This window comes from Arachis stenosperma, chromosome 2, assembly GCF_014773155.1.
Source record: "Arachis stenosperma cultivar V10309 chromosome 2, arast.V10309.gnm1.PFL2, whole genome shotgun sequence".
NCBI lineage: Eukaryota > Viridiplantae > Streptophyta > Magnoliopsida > Fabales > Fabaceae > Arachis > Arachis stenosperma.
In genome coordinates this window covers 117,666,954-117,683,119 of record NC_080378.1, presented here as the reverse complement: position 1 = coordinate 117,683,119, position 16,166 = coordinate 117,666,954, and the positions used below count along the sequence as shown (strand labels likewise).

Sequence of the window (16,166 nt, the reverse complement as noted above, 5' to 3'; positions counted from 1 at the left end):
GACTTCCCCGCCAGGCTTAGTGTTCTTTTAGTAAGACAGTATTTTTACAATTTTTTTGCCAAAACCTAATTTCACCCAACCTAACTTACAAGAGTATGAAGATAAAAATTGAGTGGTTTGAATTATGTTTATGTTACTTTGGAGACAATATTTATAATTATGTTTTAAATTATGTTTATTTTGCTTTGGAGAGAATATTTATACTTATGTTTTGGATGAAAACTTGGTTTATAATTATATTTATTAGATATTTATAATTACAAATATTTTAATGTTTATGAATATAAAAAATATAATTTTTTATGCTTTTAGAAATTATAAATTTATTAATATGATTGTAAAATTATATATATTATTTAGTAGTTAATAGTAAAAAAAAAAAAAAAGAGGAGCTTTGGCGGGTTTAGCCCGCCAGCCCGCAGTTAGGCAGGGCGGGCTGGGATTCTAGGACCGCCTCACTAGGTGGGGCGGCGGTAGCCAGCCCGCCAAAGGGCGGGCTTCTGGCGGGGCGGGGCGGGCTTCCCGCTTGCCACCCCTAATAAGAATCCAGTTCATTAATATATTAAAAAGATGTATACTTAATTTATGGAAATTAAAGTAAAATATTAAAATGATAATAAATCATTTATTTTAGAAAAGGATTAATTTTTTCAGAGAACGATTAAGGCTTTCAAACAGAGACCAAATATACTCACCCAAAAAAAAAAAAAAAAAAAAAAACACGGACCAATATATCTGAGTTTATCATTAGAAAAAGCCTTACTTGTTTTCTGCTGGTATTGTAGTGCAAATTGCAAAATTGAAAATAAAGAGCATGATTGCAATTGCACACAAGAATCATACTGAAAGAAACAATACTCCAAAGACCAAAGTTTAATTCTTACGGTTCATGTCCAACTCAATTTTACATAATGAATAGATAGATTGCATTCAACTACATAACTCAGTCAACAAAAATTTTATATTACATCATTGTTCAATTGGAAACTTCAATGCCTTGAAAATAGGCTTCTTAAATTGTTTCTTTGGAAGGAAGGAAGCAAGCAAGCAATCACAGTGATGATGAGAGTATTATTCTCCACGAGAGTGTCCATTATTTGCAATGCAATGTCCCTATACAAACAAGAAGGGAAGAAACGCCAAAGAGCAAGAATCATAATGAACTAATAATGAATTTTCACATGACAGTATTATAAATATGAACCTACCATAGTATTTATAAGCTACTTTGCTCCATTTTCATAATAATCAGCATATAAGTTTGGAATATAACTCGCTGAAGTAATAACATTGTCAAAACTCATAAACATCTTGCTTTGTCTAAACATGTGGAATGAATCATGTTGAAGAACCAGGTAGTTTGTGATTATACTTGTTTCGATCTCTTTGTCCTGAAAACAAACAAAATATAACAAAAGAAGGACATCAATTCATATAAACTCAGTTTAGCTGTCCAAAGTTGAAGAAGAAACAACTGTCTTCAATAGCAAGAGAATGAAAATTTATGCATAGAAGTAAATATATATAGATAAAAAGCAACAACTTTAGACAGATTCAAATGATTACCTCCTGAAGATTTTGGACCACTCTGCATCTTTGAATGATTCAACATTCTTCATGCAGCAAGTAAAATAAAAATCACAGCTGTTACTTATTTTAAGTACCCGCAGGGAGTGATGTTGGCCTTCAATTTGGAATTCCAATTTTCTGCAATTCGATATCATCAAGTCAGTTGCATGTTCGCAATGGCCTCCATCACGAACTCCACTTGATGCTTTCCTTTAATTGATAGTTGACGCAGTAAAGGAGGTAGCTCCCCAATTCTCACTTTATTATCACCAACTATGTGTAAAGAGGTCATAGTAGGAACTCTTGGAAGACAGGAACTCAGATGACTGCATTTGATAATCTTAAGTGATTGCGAAGATGGTAGATGATTAGGCAAGTCTCCTCTCAACATGGGACAGTTCCTTATGATAAGCTCCCTAAGGCGAGGAAATGCATTGAACTTGCAGAGTTAGTGTGGTGATGTTGTGGTAGGAAGAATGTCCCAACCAATCTGGAAATCTTGTACCAATTTCTAGTTCTTTTAAACTACTGTGAGGTTGTAACTCGTCTAGTATATCTCTTTTAATTTGGGAATCAGCTATATTTTCATCTTTATCTGATGACCACTTCAACTTTAAAGAGTTAATGCCATTCTTATCGAACATCCTTGATTTGTGTAGATTTGCAAGTGCTCCCAATTCTGTAATCTTGTTCTCTTCACGCTTCCCAACAAACAAGTCTTTGTCAAATTCATGGTCCTTGGAATACAAAGAAGTGAACGAACAATAAACAAAACACTCTTTCAAACATGAAGGAAGATAGTAATAACTAATTCTTAATGCAGGTACAATATTTATCCTATCATCAAAGAATTCCCATATCTCACTCTTCAATATATGATTCCAATCTTTGACATTAGAATTTCCACGCAATGAACCTCCAAGAGATTGAGTTGCCAAAGACAATCCGTTACACTTCTTTACAATCTTTCTACCGACCTTTTCCAAAGTTGAAGTCTGAACAGAGTCGGTGAAAAGACTTGCATGTTTTGAAAACACTAACCAACAATCTTCATCAGACAATAAATTTAGTTCATGAGGTGAAACAGTTTGCACCACAGAAGCCACTTTTTTACTTCTAGTAGTTATGAGAATTTTACTTCCCTTAACCTCATGTTAAAAAGGTTTTAGAAGCATGTTCAAATCGTAATAATCCTCGTTCCATACATCATCCAAGACGATAAAGAATCTTTGCCCCAACAACTTTTCCTGTAAACCTTGTAGGAGTAAATTCAAAATTTTCAAGTTACAAAGACTCTTTGTAATAGCATCAAGTATATTCTTGGTGACCTTCATGACATCAAACCCTTCTGACACACAAACCCAACCTCTAAAATCAAAATCCTCCTTCACTCTATCATCATGGTAAACCAATTGGGCCAAAGCAGTCTTTCCTATTCCACGCATGCCCACAATAGGAATCACAGATATATCATCATCACCAGTGTCATCATCATCCAACAAAATGTTCACTATGGCCGCCTTGTCATCTTCCCTGCCATATACATTAGATCTATCAACTAGAGATGTTATAATCCTCCAAGACATGTTCTCCTTAGGAATTTCTCTGAGACCAAGAGTGTCTTTTTGCTTCACAATAGACTCTATCCTATCAATGAGTTCCTCCATCCTGTTTGCTATCTCCCTATCTTGCAAACTGAGATAATGAGAGAAGAAGGTACCTGGATCCTTCTGAGTGGCAGCTTTGGTGAAGACTTCATCCAACAAGTCATCAGCAACATACATAGCATCTTTGAGACTATCAAGCCAGTCCTTGACAGCTCTCTCCTTGATCTGCTTCTGCTCAGCATCAAAAACAACATTCAGAATGGAAGACAGAACAGCTCCACCCACAAGTGCTGCAGCCATGTTTCACAAGATCAAGTGATAAGATAAGAGGAAACTAAGAAAGGGAAAAGGAAGTATTTTGCAGTAAACTAGGTTATTCTCAAAAAGGAGTGTGGAAATATAGATGTAGCTTTAAGGTGATTGGTCTTGAAGGCAAGCACTTGTTTGACAAATGATGCCACTGATGATTTTTTAATATTAGAGCTCGGCTTCACCTACCCCCAAGAGGCAATGTTCTAGATCTCGAAACATATTTTCTAAGATATTTTTCAGTACTCTGTCCAAGGAAAAACGAGTGGTGGAAATTTGAACAAGTTGACCCCACCAGTAAGTGTACCCATTGATTTATTTCTGATCTTTTTTAAGCAGTAAAATGCAAGTTTAATTGGTTGAGGTTTATGCTAAACTTGATGTAGGATAAAAGATACTAGAATGAAACCGCGCGACGCGCTTACGGTAAATTAATTATAATATATAATAAATATTAAAATTAGTTATGTTTTGTAGAATTAAATTAAATATGTATAAATTAAAGTTAAATTTAAAAAATATTTTGTTTAAAATAATTTATAGTACAAAAGATTTGAATATTAGAGTGGTACAAAGTAATAATTTTATTCGATGGTTTGATTTTTTCAGTTGTTTTGGTTGATGTATGTGGCGCTCGTCCTTCTTTTCCTTTGTAAAGATATATTCTTTATAAATTGTTGAGTTGTATGCACTTTCTATTGTGTTGTTTATTCCGTGTTTGCATGTATGTTCTTCTTCCGAAGATGTATCTTGAATTTGTATGATTTTCTTTCTCCTTAATCTTTTGATGTGTATGCAGTTTTCCAATGACATCGAATAAAAATGTATATTTTTTTTAAAATAAGTTATTTTTAATAAGAATAATTGAAATAATATAAAGCGAAATCATCTGTTAATATTTTTCTTTGACCCACTTTGTCAGACAATGCCTCAAGTGATGCAAATTTAAAATAATGTTGAAAAATATTCAATTTAAAAATACAATTAAAGATATAATAAATATGTTTGTTTTGTACATTTTCATCTAATATAATCATTTCTAAGAAAAGAAACTCTTCTTCATTTGTGGGTGTTAATGTTTTTCCTATGCCAACTACGTGAACTTTGATAAACCAATTATCTGTTTATTTGGTGATAATGTGATATTGTCCAAGGAAATAAGGAATGATGCTCCATTGAGTAAGTTTGAGATGTTGTGTAGTGCGAAAATAAATTTCTTATGCTAAATGTAATGTTATTTGAAAAATGATTTTGTTAGGTAGACAAATTTTGTAGACAATGTGAACAATTGGCTCTAGAATTGACTCAATAGTGATAAAAGACTTATATAAGTAGTTCAAATAGTATGGAATTTGAATATTTGTAACGTAAAATTTATTATAATTAATAAATTATTATGACATTTGTAATATATATGTTTATTACATTTGATGATTATTTATAGAAATTAATAAATTAATTATTGGGGTTATAAATTTATTATATTATTTATAACGATAAAATATAATAAATATAGGGATATAGATTTTTGTAAGTTACAAATTTGATTAGACACTATTAATTTTTAATTAATGTCATTGGTAATTTTGCAGTCTAATTTGTATATATTTTTATTATTTGTATATATTTTGTATATTTTATTTTTTGTTGATTTGAAAATAATAATTAATTTAGTAAAAATTAAGTGGTTGATTTTAAAGTTTTGTCAAATAAGCAATATTGTTGGTATGGTATTAGTAAGAGAAAAAAGATATTTTAAAAATAATGTGAATAAACTTATTTATCTATTTTTATATATTAAAAATAGATAGATAGTTATGTGATAATAATAAGTTGAGATGGTTAATAGTTTGTTTTAATTTACGTTGTTTTATACTAGTAATTTGGCAGTAAAATTTACGTATTTTTTAATCACTAGAAAAAAATTGTTTAATTGCTAGATGCTTGCACTAGTGATTGATTAGTTGATACAGATAGTAATTATTTGTGATCCATGTAATTAGGTACTAGTTATTTTGTAATTAACTAATTTTTAACTTGAAGTGTGTACTTATCATCATGAGTCAAATTCTTGCCGTTCAGTCTCTCAGCTCTTTCTACACTAATCTTCATCAAGTGAAGTATAATAAAATAGCAAATATGCCGCAAGTAAATAGAAACTGAGCCACTATATGGGAATGGTCCTCTCAATTTTTTTCAGTGGAGCATGTAAAGTATAATCTTTAATTCTTTAATATTTTTTTATTCTATTTATAAAATAAATAATAAAAAATCACACTTTATCTTTTTAAAGGAGAAAATAAATTGAGAAGTATAATATATGGTTCTTCATTCTTATGAACCATAAACATTGCCTTATTTTGATAGTGTTTAGTCATGTGTCTCAAGATCAACAAGCTAGCAAGTGTAACTAAAACATCATTCCTTCTTGCACTTGAGAAAGAAACCTATGGAAGTAGTTGTAGTTTTAACTCGGGATTTTTCTCAAGTACAAAGAAGTAAAATAAAGTCTAAGCATGAAACTATTTCGTGCTAAAATTAGTTTTAACTTTCAACATTCCAACATTCGATAAAAGGGTAAAATTTCTTCGCTTCGGACCAAAAAAACAGAAAAAATTTGCTCTAACGTATAAACGGATAAACCCAATAGTCTAAGATTTTTTCCTTTTTGTCTCAGGTACCTTATGCCCATCCATGGTTCTAGCCTGGTTTCCATATAAAATTAACCTCAGTTATTCTTTGGGTTTCAATTAGTTTAGGTTTGAGTAAAACAATGAAATCAGAAAATTTTTTCCCTTAAAAAAATACCCCGATTTTCAAATCCCACCTAAAGTGCTCAACAAATTGCAGCTTAGTAATGCCTTGTGATCAAAGGATTTTGTTTATATCAAGATAAGCACAGCTCAATATTAGAGAAGGGAAAGCACTATATCAAAATCAAATCACAATAAAAATTCGTAAATTCGGCATCCTCAATATCAAAATTCAAGTTTCATAACAAGAGCACGGTATAGATCTAGGACAACAAAAGTAGCATCGACCTATGCCACCTGCTAACTACCATTAAAATTGAAACCAGAGGAACTAAAATCCACAACATTTTTAGGTGGCTTTTAGTAAGGGGTACTGAGACTAAGACTGGGTAATGGGACTTAGTATTGTATTTGATAATCAAAGACTAGAACTAAAATTTCAGTCTCTGTTTCCAAAATTTCAGTCCAGTGCAACCTTCTTGCTTCTCTCTCAGACTCGAGTAGGGTGAGAATGTCACCTTCTCTCATTGGTCCCTTCACATTCCTCATGATGTGGCGGTTTTGATCATCCAGAAACTTGACTCTAACCTGGGTCACTTGCCCTCTTGACCCAGTGCCACCTATAACCTTGACAACGATAGCATGGTTTATGCCAGTATCCATCCTGCTCAAACAAAATCAACATTAAAACTTTAGGGAGGGAGGACAAGGTTGTGGATATTGCAGCAGTAATGACTACAAAATTTGCACACACATATTCAACCGTTTTAAATGCCAGCTATCTAGAAAAAGCCGCATCCTTATTGACTATGGTAGGCAAGGATTTGAAGAAATGCAAATCACACACTGAGACATGCAAGGTTCTTAAATTTTCAATTGAAATCTAATCCAACAACTACGAAAACAGCATTCAATTGAACAGGAAACATATTAAAGTTGCTGAAACACAACAGTAATAGCAACCCAGATCATACAAACTTTGATAGTTCAAAAGCTATGATAAATTAACAGCCATTGTAATTCAAAACCTTTAGTCCTGCAAATATGCCATAGAATATGACCCAATGCAAAACATCTTCTGAAGAAGATTATGCATAAACTTCAATATTTTCACATTCCAAATGAATACTACAAAACACACCTTAACTACTTTAAGTGAAAGATCAGGATTTTACGAAACAAGTCATAAATCATTACGGAGATCTAGAAAAGCATGTCAATGCAAGGAAAAAAACGTATTTATAAGCTACTTTGTTCCATTTTCATGGTAATGAGCATATAAGGTTTGGAATATACCTTGCTGAAGTAATAATATTGTCAAAACTTGTAAACATCTTGCTTTGTCTAAACATGTGGAACAAATCATGTCAAAGAGCAGGGTAGTTTATACAAATAAGGTAACGCCTCAGGAGATGGTAGCTGAAGTTTTTGACAATATTGAAGTAGAGATATCTTCGTAAACATCAATACCTGCCTAGCAGCAAAAGTTGAAGAAGAAACAACTGTCTTCAATTGCAAGAGAATGAAACTTTATGCAAAGAAACAAATAAATATCAATAAAAAGCAGCAACTTTAGACAGATTCAAATGATTACCTCTTTAAGATTTTGGACCACTCTTCATATTCAAATAATTGAATATTCTTCATGCGGCTGTATGCTGTCCTGTGCTAGAGTTGAGAATGAGGAGAGAAGTCATTCAGGAGAAGGTATGAAGTGTTAGCTGTGTAAGGAATGATATAAGACATTAATAAGAATGAACAACAAGAATACTGTAAAGCAGATAAAGAATGAAAACTACTGACTCACTTTATATGCAGTGTGTAAATATTTGTGCAAAATCTTGTGTTACCATCTACCAAATCCATCTTCCATTAACATGAATGCCGCGGATGTGGGAAATTTTAGGCCAAACTTCTAGGTCCTTCATCTCACACCTCTTACCAAGCAAATGGCTTTCTTTGATGATGAGTCGAATTAGAGAAGCAGGTAGCTTTTCTCCCTCAATATTCTCCAGCTTGGGACATTCAATGATGGTTAAATTTCGGAGGGAGTTGAGGTGGACTAGTCCCTTGCATTCCAACGTCTCCACACTTTTAATGCGATTCAGTATGAGAGACTCAAGGCATGCAGGCAACCAACCTTCCTTTGGGAGAGACTTCACACTCACACTTTCGCATTCACCTTCAATGGTAAGATGAGTAAGCCCATGAAATTGCAAATTCATCAATGCTGCACTGCTCACTAGCTTCTCGAAGTAGCCGATGCGAAGAGATCTCAAGCTACATTGTGGATCCCTTATAGCAGACAAATCGATTTCTGGACAGCCCATTATTGTGAGATTCTCTAGCTGAGGTGCTGCTGTCCACAGCGTGGAAATGGATTTCAATCTGGCACAGTTGCATATATATAATGAACGGAGACGTGAAAGAGAGCGTGACACCACAACAGACTCCATCTTTTCACAGTCCGTGATGTCAGCACACACGAGATTAGGAAAGGAATCCAACAATGAGAAGGATGTAACCAAATCACAGCTGTTAGTTATTTCAAGTATATGCAGCGAGTCGTGTTGGCCTTCAATTTGGAATTCTAAGTTTCTACAACTTGATATCCTCAACTTTTTCACTGATGCAGGAATACTACTCAATGGAAACAATATATGGGAGGAACAATCTGAGATGGATAAAGATGTGAGGCAACTCAGTTGGGTGTTCTTTATGGCCGGCACGACGGCTTCCACTAGATTCTTTCCTTTGATTAATAGTTCATGCAATAAAGGAGGTAGCTCTAAAATTCTCACATTATTGCTATGAAGTAGACACAATTTGGTAATAGCAGGAGCTCTTGGAAGGCAAGAACTCAGCTGCTCGCAATTCCGAATATCAAGATATTTCAAAGATGGTAGATGATTGGGCAAATCTCCTGTCAACATGGGACACCCCCATATGGTAAGCTTCCTAAGTCTGGGAAATGCATTGAACTCTAAAGAACGCCACTCCTTCCAGCAAGGCATTGATTCAAACCAGAGTGTTTCAAGCATTGGAAAAGGTGTCCCCACACAAGAATCATGGTTTTGGTAAAATTCAGCACCAACAATCCCAAGCCTTTCAAAGCCTTTAATTTTTAGGTGCTTCAAAGAAGGCAACTCTCCAAGTGAAGGAAGCATACAACAATTTCTGAAACCACCTGAAAGGAAACCGCCCATAAGTACCTTGGTGATGTTGTGGTAGGAAGAATGCCCCAACCAATCTGGAAGTGTTGTACCCCTGTAACCCCTGATTTGTAGTTCTTTCAAATTACTGTGAGGTCGTAACTTGTCAAGTATATCTCTTTCAATTTGGGAATCTACTGTGTTCTCATCTTTATCTATTGACCACAACAAGCTCAAAGAGTTAATGCCATCCTTATTACACATTCTTGCCTCTGAAGCTTCATTGCTGTTGACCACATTCTCCAATTTGGTAATGGAAATTGATTGGTGTAGATTTGCAAGTGCTCCCAGTTCTTTGATCTTGTTCTCTTCATGCTTCCCAACAATGTAGTTGCTTAAAAACTGCAAACCTTTCAATTTGCTCATGCCTTTCGGCATCTCATGCAAACTAGTCCCTGTAATATCAAGGTGACGCAAATTGACAAGATTTTGCATGCCAGCTGGAAGAATTTTCAGATTTGCACATCCATTCAGCTTCAAAGTCTGCAAATTGTACAGGTTACCCAATGACTCAGGCAATGTCACAATGTAGGTCTTCGATAGATCCAAGTAACGCAAATGAATCAACTCACCTATTGAATCAGGAAGTGAGTCAAGAGGGAAGCATTTAAACGACAAAACTCTCAAGTACTTCAATTGTGAGAGTAAAATGCATGGTGCGTTTTCCATGTTGAATGGAATCCCCCAATCCAAATTAACTTCAAGAAATGTCCTTGTATGTTTTACTTTGTCACAAACTCCCAGAAGTTTTGACATTGGGTAATTGCCTTTAGCATTATGTGACAAATGACGAGTTTTAATATCAACTTCAACAGTATTCTCAACCTCCTCAGCTCTAAAATAGAACTCTCCACCAAAGATCATTGCCAAATCATGCACCAGATCATGCAACACAAATATCTTTTCCCGAGTACTATGAGGCTGGAAAAATGATCTCGCAACTAATTCATCAAAATATTCATCGCCAACTTCTTCCATAATTTTTTTTCCTACTGGTTGTAAAAAATTTTCTGCCATCCATAACAAAATCAATTCATCTTTGTCGAATTCATGGTCTTTGGGATACAAGGAACAATAAACAAAGCACTCTTTCAAGCATGAAGGAAGATAATAGTAGCTAATTCTTAATGCCGGTACAACTTTTATCCTGTCATCAGAGAATTCCCAGATCTCACTCTTCAATATATGATTCCAGTACTTGACATCAGAATTCCCACGCAATAAGCTTCCAAGGGCTTGAGCTGCCAATGGCAATCCATTACACTTCTTTACAATATTTCTGCCAACCTTTCCCAAAGTTGTATTCTGCATAGAGTCAGTGGAAAGACGTGCATGCTTTGAAAACACTAACCAACAATCTTCATGAGACAATAAACTTAGTTCATGAGGTGGAACAGTTTGCACTATAGAAGCGACCTTTTTACTTCTAGTAGTTATGAGAATTTTACTTCCCTTAACTCGATTCTGAAAAGGTTTTAGAAGGCTATTCCAAGCGTCATAATCTTCATTCCATGCATCATCCAAGACAACAAAGAATTTTCGTCTGGCCAGCTTTTCCTTTAAATCATGTTGAAGTAAATTCAAATCTGTCAACTTACAAGATCGTGAAGTTATTGTTTCAATTATAGTCTTGGTGACCTTGATAACATCAAACTCTTCGGACACACAAACCCAAGCTTGAAAATCAAAATTCTTCTTCACTTCGTCATCATGGTACACCAATTGGGCCAAAGTAGTCTTTCCTATTCCTCCCATGCCCACAATGGGAATCACAGGTATATCACCATCAGTAGTATCATCGTCGTCCAACAACAATTTCACTATGACCTCCTTGTCTTTTTCCCTGCCATATATATTGGATCTTTCAACTAGAGATGTTGTAATCCTCCATGACATGTTCTCCTTAGGAATCTCTCTAAGACCAAGAGTGTCTTTTTGTTTCACAATAGATTCTATCTTATCAATAATTTCCTCCATGCAGTTTGCTATCTCCCTATCTTGCAAATTGAGATAACGAGAGAAGAAGGTACCTGGATCCTTTTGAGTGGCAGCTTTGGTGAAGACTTCATCCAGCAAGTCATCAGCAACATACATAGCATCTTTGAGAGTATCGAGCCAGTCCTTGACAGCTCTCTCCTTGATCTGCTTCTGCTCAGCATCAATGAGAAAGGCTTGAACAGCATAAAGAGTAGTCTTCAACCTTCCAAGCAGCTTCTGGGTAAGCTTCTTCCCTTTGATCCAGTTAGCAACTTCTGGTGAGGACATCCTCTCAAAAACAACATTAAGAATAGAAGACAGAACAGCTCCACCCACAAGTTCGGCAGCCATGTTTCTCAAGGTCAATTGATAAGAATATAAGAAATCGAGCAAATGAAAGGAAATGGAGGTATCTAGTGAAGTATATTGTCCTACTCTGATATGTATAAGCAGAAACATATTGACTTTAAGATTATTGGTATTAGAAGCAAGCGATACTAAAATTATTCATGAAATGTCCCACTTGTTGGACAAATGATGCCACTGATGATTTTTTTTTTAATATAAGAGCTTGACTTCACCTACTTTCAGCACAAATTGTTCCACGTCCAATGGCATATGATATTCTATTCTAATTTTATTCTAAGAGGGTGTTTCCTTCACATTTTTTTTTCAGTGCTCTGTCCAAGGAAAACGAGTAGTGGGGACTTTGAACAACTTTACATACCAGGCTACTTAGTTGTACCCATTTATATATTTGACCCCTTTTTTTAACAGTGCAATGAAAATTTAATTGCGTGAAGTTTATGCCAAACTTGATAGATATAGACTCATAAAAGAGATATATGTGTTAGTAATAAGTTGAGACAGTTAATAGTTTGTTGCAATTTTATGTTATTTGATACTAGTAAACTGGAAAATCACTAGGAAAACTTTCACTCTTCATTCTTTCAACTACCTCAGTTTTCAGATTATTTAGTTGCTTGATTGATCACAAATATTGCTTCTTATTATTACAGTTTTGAACTTTTATTTATCTAAATAGTAAAGAACGAACACTAATGACAAGAAGGCCAAGCTAGGACAATAGTTGCGAAACATTGTGGCAATTCAACGAATAGCATTGATGTTTCCTTCACATTTTTTGGTATCACTCACTGTGTTTAATGAAACAAGCTAATTATTAGTACTTGTTAGCCACCAATACTTGTCTCACTATGCAGGTTTCTTTTTTTGTTAGTACTTTTTAATCGTTAGAAGCTTGAACTAGAGATTCATTAGTTGATGTAGATAGTAATTATTTAAAATCCATGTAATTAGTTACTAGTTATTTAAGGGTCAGAGCTCATAGCATAAAACTATTTAGTGTTAAAATTAGTTTCAACTTTCAACACTCTAGCAGATTGAAAGGGTTAAATTTCTCCATTTTGGACCAAAGAAAACAGAAGTGCACTTTAGATATAAACAATAGTCTAACAAATTTCCTTTTTGTCTGAAGAACCTAATGCCCCGTCCATGGTTATAGCCTGGTTTCCAAATAAAATTTGGACCTCCTTAGTTATTTGGGTTCTAATTTGTTTATGTTCGAATCAGCCAAACAATGACATCAGAAATTCTTTTCCTGTTAAAAAACCCCTGATTTTCAAATCTCACAAAGTGCTTAACAAATTGCAGCTTAGTTATGCCTTGTAATCAAAGGATTTTGTTTATATAAACATAAGGTCATATCCACAGCTCAATATCAGAGTGGGGAAAGCATTATATCAAAATCAAATCACAAAAAAATTCGTAAATTCAGCCACCTCAATATCAAAATTTAAGTTTCATAATAAGGGCATATAGTATAGATCCAGGACAACAAAAGTAGCATCGAACTATGGCATCTGCTAACTACCATTAAAACTGAAACCAGAGGAACAAAAATCCACAATATTTTTACTTAATACAGAGAAAAACCATCGGAGACCATCTAGCGCAATCTTCTTGCTTCTCTCTCAGACTCAAGTAGGGTGAGAATGTCACCTTCTCTCACTGGACCCTTCACATTCCTCATGATGTGGCGATTCTGATCATCCAGAAACTTGACTCTAACCTGGGTCACTTGCCCTCTAGACCCAGTGCGACCCATAACCTTGACAACGATGGCATGCTTTATGCCAGTATCCATCCTGCTCGAACAAAAGTAACAATAAAAGGTTATGGAGGGAGAAGATTGCCAATATTGCATAAGTAATGACTACAAAATTTGCATACACATATTGAACATGTTTTAAATGCCAACTATCTAGTACATGCCACATCATTGTCAACTATGGCTATGCAAAGATTTGAATAAATACAAATCACACACACAAAGTTAGACATGCAAACAACTACTACAACAAAATCACTGCCTCCTATGGGTTTTGTTCACAATGTAATATATTCCATAACCAAGGTTCTTGAATTTTCAATTGAAATCTAATCCAAACGACTAAGACAATAGCATCCAATTGAACAGGGAAACAAATCAATGTTGCTGAAACACAACAACACTAGCAACCCAGATCATAGAAACTTTGATGGTTCAAAATCTAACAAAAATTAACAGCTACTATATCATAATCATAGAAAGCCCAACTGATTGCTGTAAAAGGCTTAAGTACTCTAAAAAAATTCAAGATACTGTACAGAATCTTAGAAAACATTTAATTATTCAAAACCTCTATTCCTGCAAATATGCCATAGAATATGACCCAATGCAAAATATAACCCAACAAAACATCTTCTGAAGAAGATTACACATAAACTTTACGAAACACATCTTAACTACTTTAAGTGAAAGATCAGGATTTTACAAAACAAGTCATAAATCATTACGGAGATCTAGAATAGGATGTCAATGCAAGGGGAAAACGTATCTTTATTATAAGAAACAATATATTTAAGAAAAAAAATAACAACTATAATGATAAAGGATATATAGAACTAAAATCTGGAAAACAAAATACACTAGCTCAATAAGACCACGGAAGCCGCCAAAAAATTCTCTTTCGAGAGATACGAATTAGAAAGTAGGTACATAATCACCTAAATACTGAAAAAATAAACTAAAAAACAATAATTTAGCGAAAATTTGAAACGACGTAACAACAAAGAAGGAGATAAGAAAGGATTGATATCAATAAGCTTGAATAGAAGAATTAATAGCAATGGCTGAGTGCGTAGGTACCTGAGATTTGAGGAGGCGCTTGTAGCTGCTGCTGCTTGCTCTTCTTACTCGGCAGGGAGGATTGAAAGAAAATAACCCTAATTCTAACTATTGTGCTTTTATAGTGTGATATGTAACTCTTGAAATGTCAATTCTGCCCTCTAGAATGTTTAAAATAAAGTAACTATGTTGGTTAGTAAGTAATTAACCAAATTTATTAAATTTAGTTATGAGAAAAAGATAAATAAAACTTTTTTTTAATTTTAAGATACATAAATTTTTAATTAATTAAAAACTAAAAATATTTTTAATCTTTTAAAATATGAGACATTTAAATTTTTTTATTCAAAATATATAACGATAAATTAATCTCTAAAAGAATTTAGATATCTTGTATTTTAAAAAATAAAAAATATTTTTATATTTTTAATTAATTGAGAATTTATTTATCTTCGAGATAAAAAATTAAAAACCTATTTATCGTTTACTCTTTAGTTATTAAATTTATACTTAATACTTCTATTAACATTATGTTTACTAAGTTGACTTCTACTTCTAATTACTAATTTCGATTTTAATAATTTGAATTTTTCTTTTTTTTAGTCAATGAAAGAATAAAAAAGTAAATCAAGACAACGATTTTGAATACCTGAGCTCAAAATCACACAAAATCACATGATTATGAATGTTGAATGGATATTATTATTTTATTTTTTTAATTTGATATTTCTAAAGTTTAAGATTATTATTAATAATAAAATATTATAATGTGATCATTTTAACAACAAAATATATATACTTTAAATCCTAGACCAATAAAAATATATAAAACAAAATTGAGGAAAAACATGCAAAAATTTTAACAAAGATGCCTTAAAAAGTAAAAATCATGAGATACAGGGTGTATTTAGATTATAGTTTGCAAACATAGATTTGACCATGATTTTGTAATGCTGATTTTGATCGAAATTAGGTTTAGTAGTTCAATATGATTTGTTTTGAAAATTTATTTATCTCAAAAGTAGATATAATAATGTTGTTTAAATTGTATTGACAAAATTTAATTTTGTTTGTAAAATTATTCAAAGGAACTTATAAATTACAAACTTCATAGTTCATAGCAAAAAGCAAAAACTTCTAACCACATTTTAGTGATGTAACTCACTTCATTACTTCGAAACATCTGCTCTTCACTCTGTTATATTTTCGGTCAAAGATTTTCAGCATGCGTGGGGATGTAGCTCAAATGGTAGAGCGCTCGCTTTGCATGCGAGAGGCACGGGGTTCGATCCCCCGCATCTCCATTTCCTTTTTATTTCCAATTTTTTTATTAATTGATTTTGTTTTTTTAAATATATTCATTCTAACAGGCATACACAGTTACGAAAAGCAGGGGATTAATCACTAAAATCTTCGCAGAAGTGTTTAGTAGTTTATCTATAGTCTCCAAAGTTTCTTTGCAAATTCAAATCTCTAATCTCTAAAACCAAACCATAATCTGAAACAGGGTAAAAAGTGACTCCATATAACAACAGCTTCACATCTTTGT

The 16,166-nt window shown here is 33.4% G+C and overlaps 2 protein-coding genes, 1 non-coding gene and 1 pseudogene across 7 annotated transcripts; 1 reads left to right on the top strand and 3 right to left on the bottom strand.

Moving 5' to 3' along the window:
- Positions 1–816: 816 nt before the first annotated feature.
- LOC130961917 (putative disease resistance RPP13-like protein 1) lies at positions 817–3,664 on the bottom strand (annotated as a pseudogene).
- A 2,752-nt stretch (positions 3,665–6,416) lies between these two features.
- LOC130960281 (40S ribosomal protein S28-like) lies at positions 6,417–11,856 on the bottom strand. Of its 5 annotated transcripts, none has more exons than XM_057885651.1 (4): positions 8,046–11,856; positions 7,833–7,959; positions 7,535–7,712; positions 6,699–6,902 (listed from the first exon to the last, which is right to left on the bottom strand). In XM_057885651.1, exon 1 carries the CDS (start codon positions 11,776–11,778, stop codon positions 8,092–8,094), a length of 3,687 nt encoding a protein of 1,228 aa, XP_057741634.1. In that variant the 5' UTR covers positions 11,779–11,856; the 3' UTR covers positions 6,699–6,902; positions 7,535–7,712; positions 7,833–7,959; positions 8,046–8,091. The 5 variants fall into 5 exon arrangements, with proteins under 5 accessions (XP_057741636.1, XP_057741634.1, XP_057741633.1 ...); XM_057885650.1 differs by having other exon boundaries at positions 7,535–7,708; XM_057885652.1 differs by having other exon boundaries at positions 7,535–7,708; positions 7,833–7,906.
- A 1,378-nt stretch (positions 11,857–13,234) lies between these two features.
- On the bottom strand, positions 13,235–13,595 carry LOC130960604 (40S ribosomal protein S28). Its single transcript, XM_057886046.1, has one exon. The coding sequence runs from the start codon at positions 13,592–13,594 to the stop codon at positions 13,397–13,399; it is 198 nt and encodes a 65-aa protein (XP_057742029.1). The 5' UTR covers position 13,595; the 3' UTR covers positions 13,235–13,396.
- Positions 13,596–15,848: 2,253 nt separating this feature from the next.
- On the top strand, positions 15,849–15,921 carry TRNAA-UGC (transfer RNA alanine (anticodon UGC)). Its single transcript has one exon. It is a non-coding gene; the product is annotated as a tRNA-Ala (tRNA).
- Positions 15,922–16,166: the final 245 nt, after the last annotated feature.

Bases quoted from the DNA above. Each gene is read 5' to 3' on its own strand.
- LOC130960281 (XM_057885651.1), bottom strand. From the start codon at position 11,778: ATGGCTGCCGAACTTGTGGGTGGAGCTGTTCTGTCTTCTATTCTTAAT.
- LOC130960604 (XM_057886046.1), bottom strand. From the start codon at position 13,594: ATGGATACTGGCATAAAGCATGCCATCGTTGTCAAGGTTATGGGTCGC.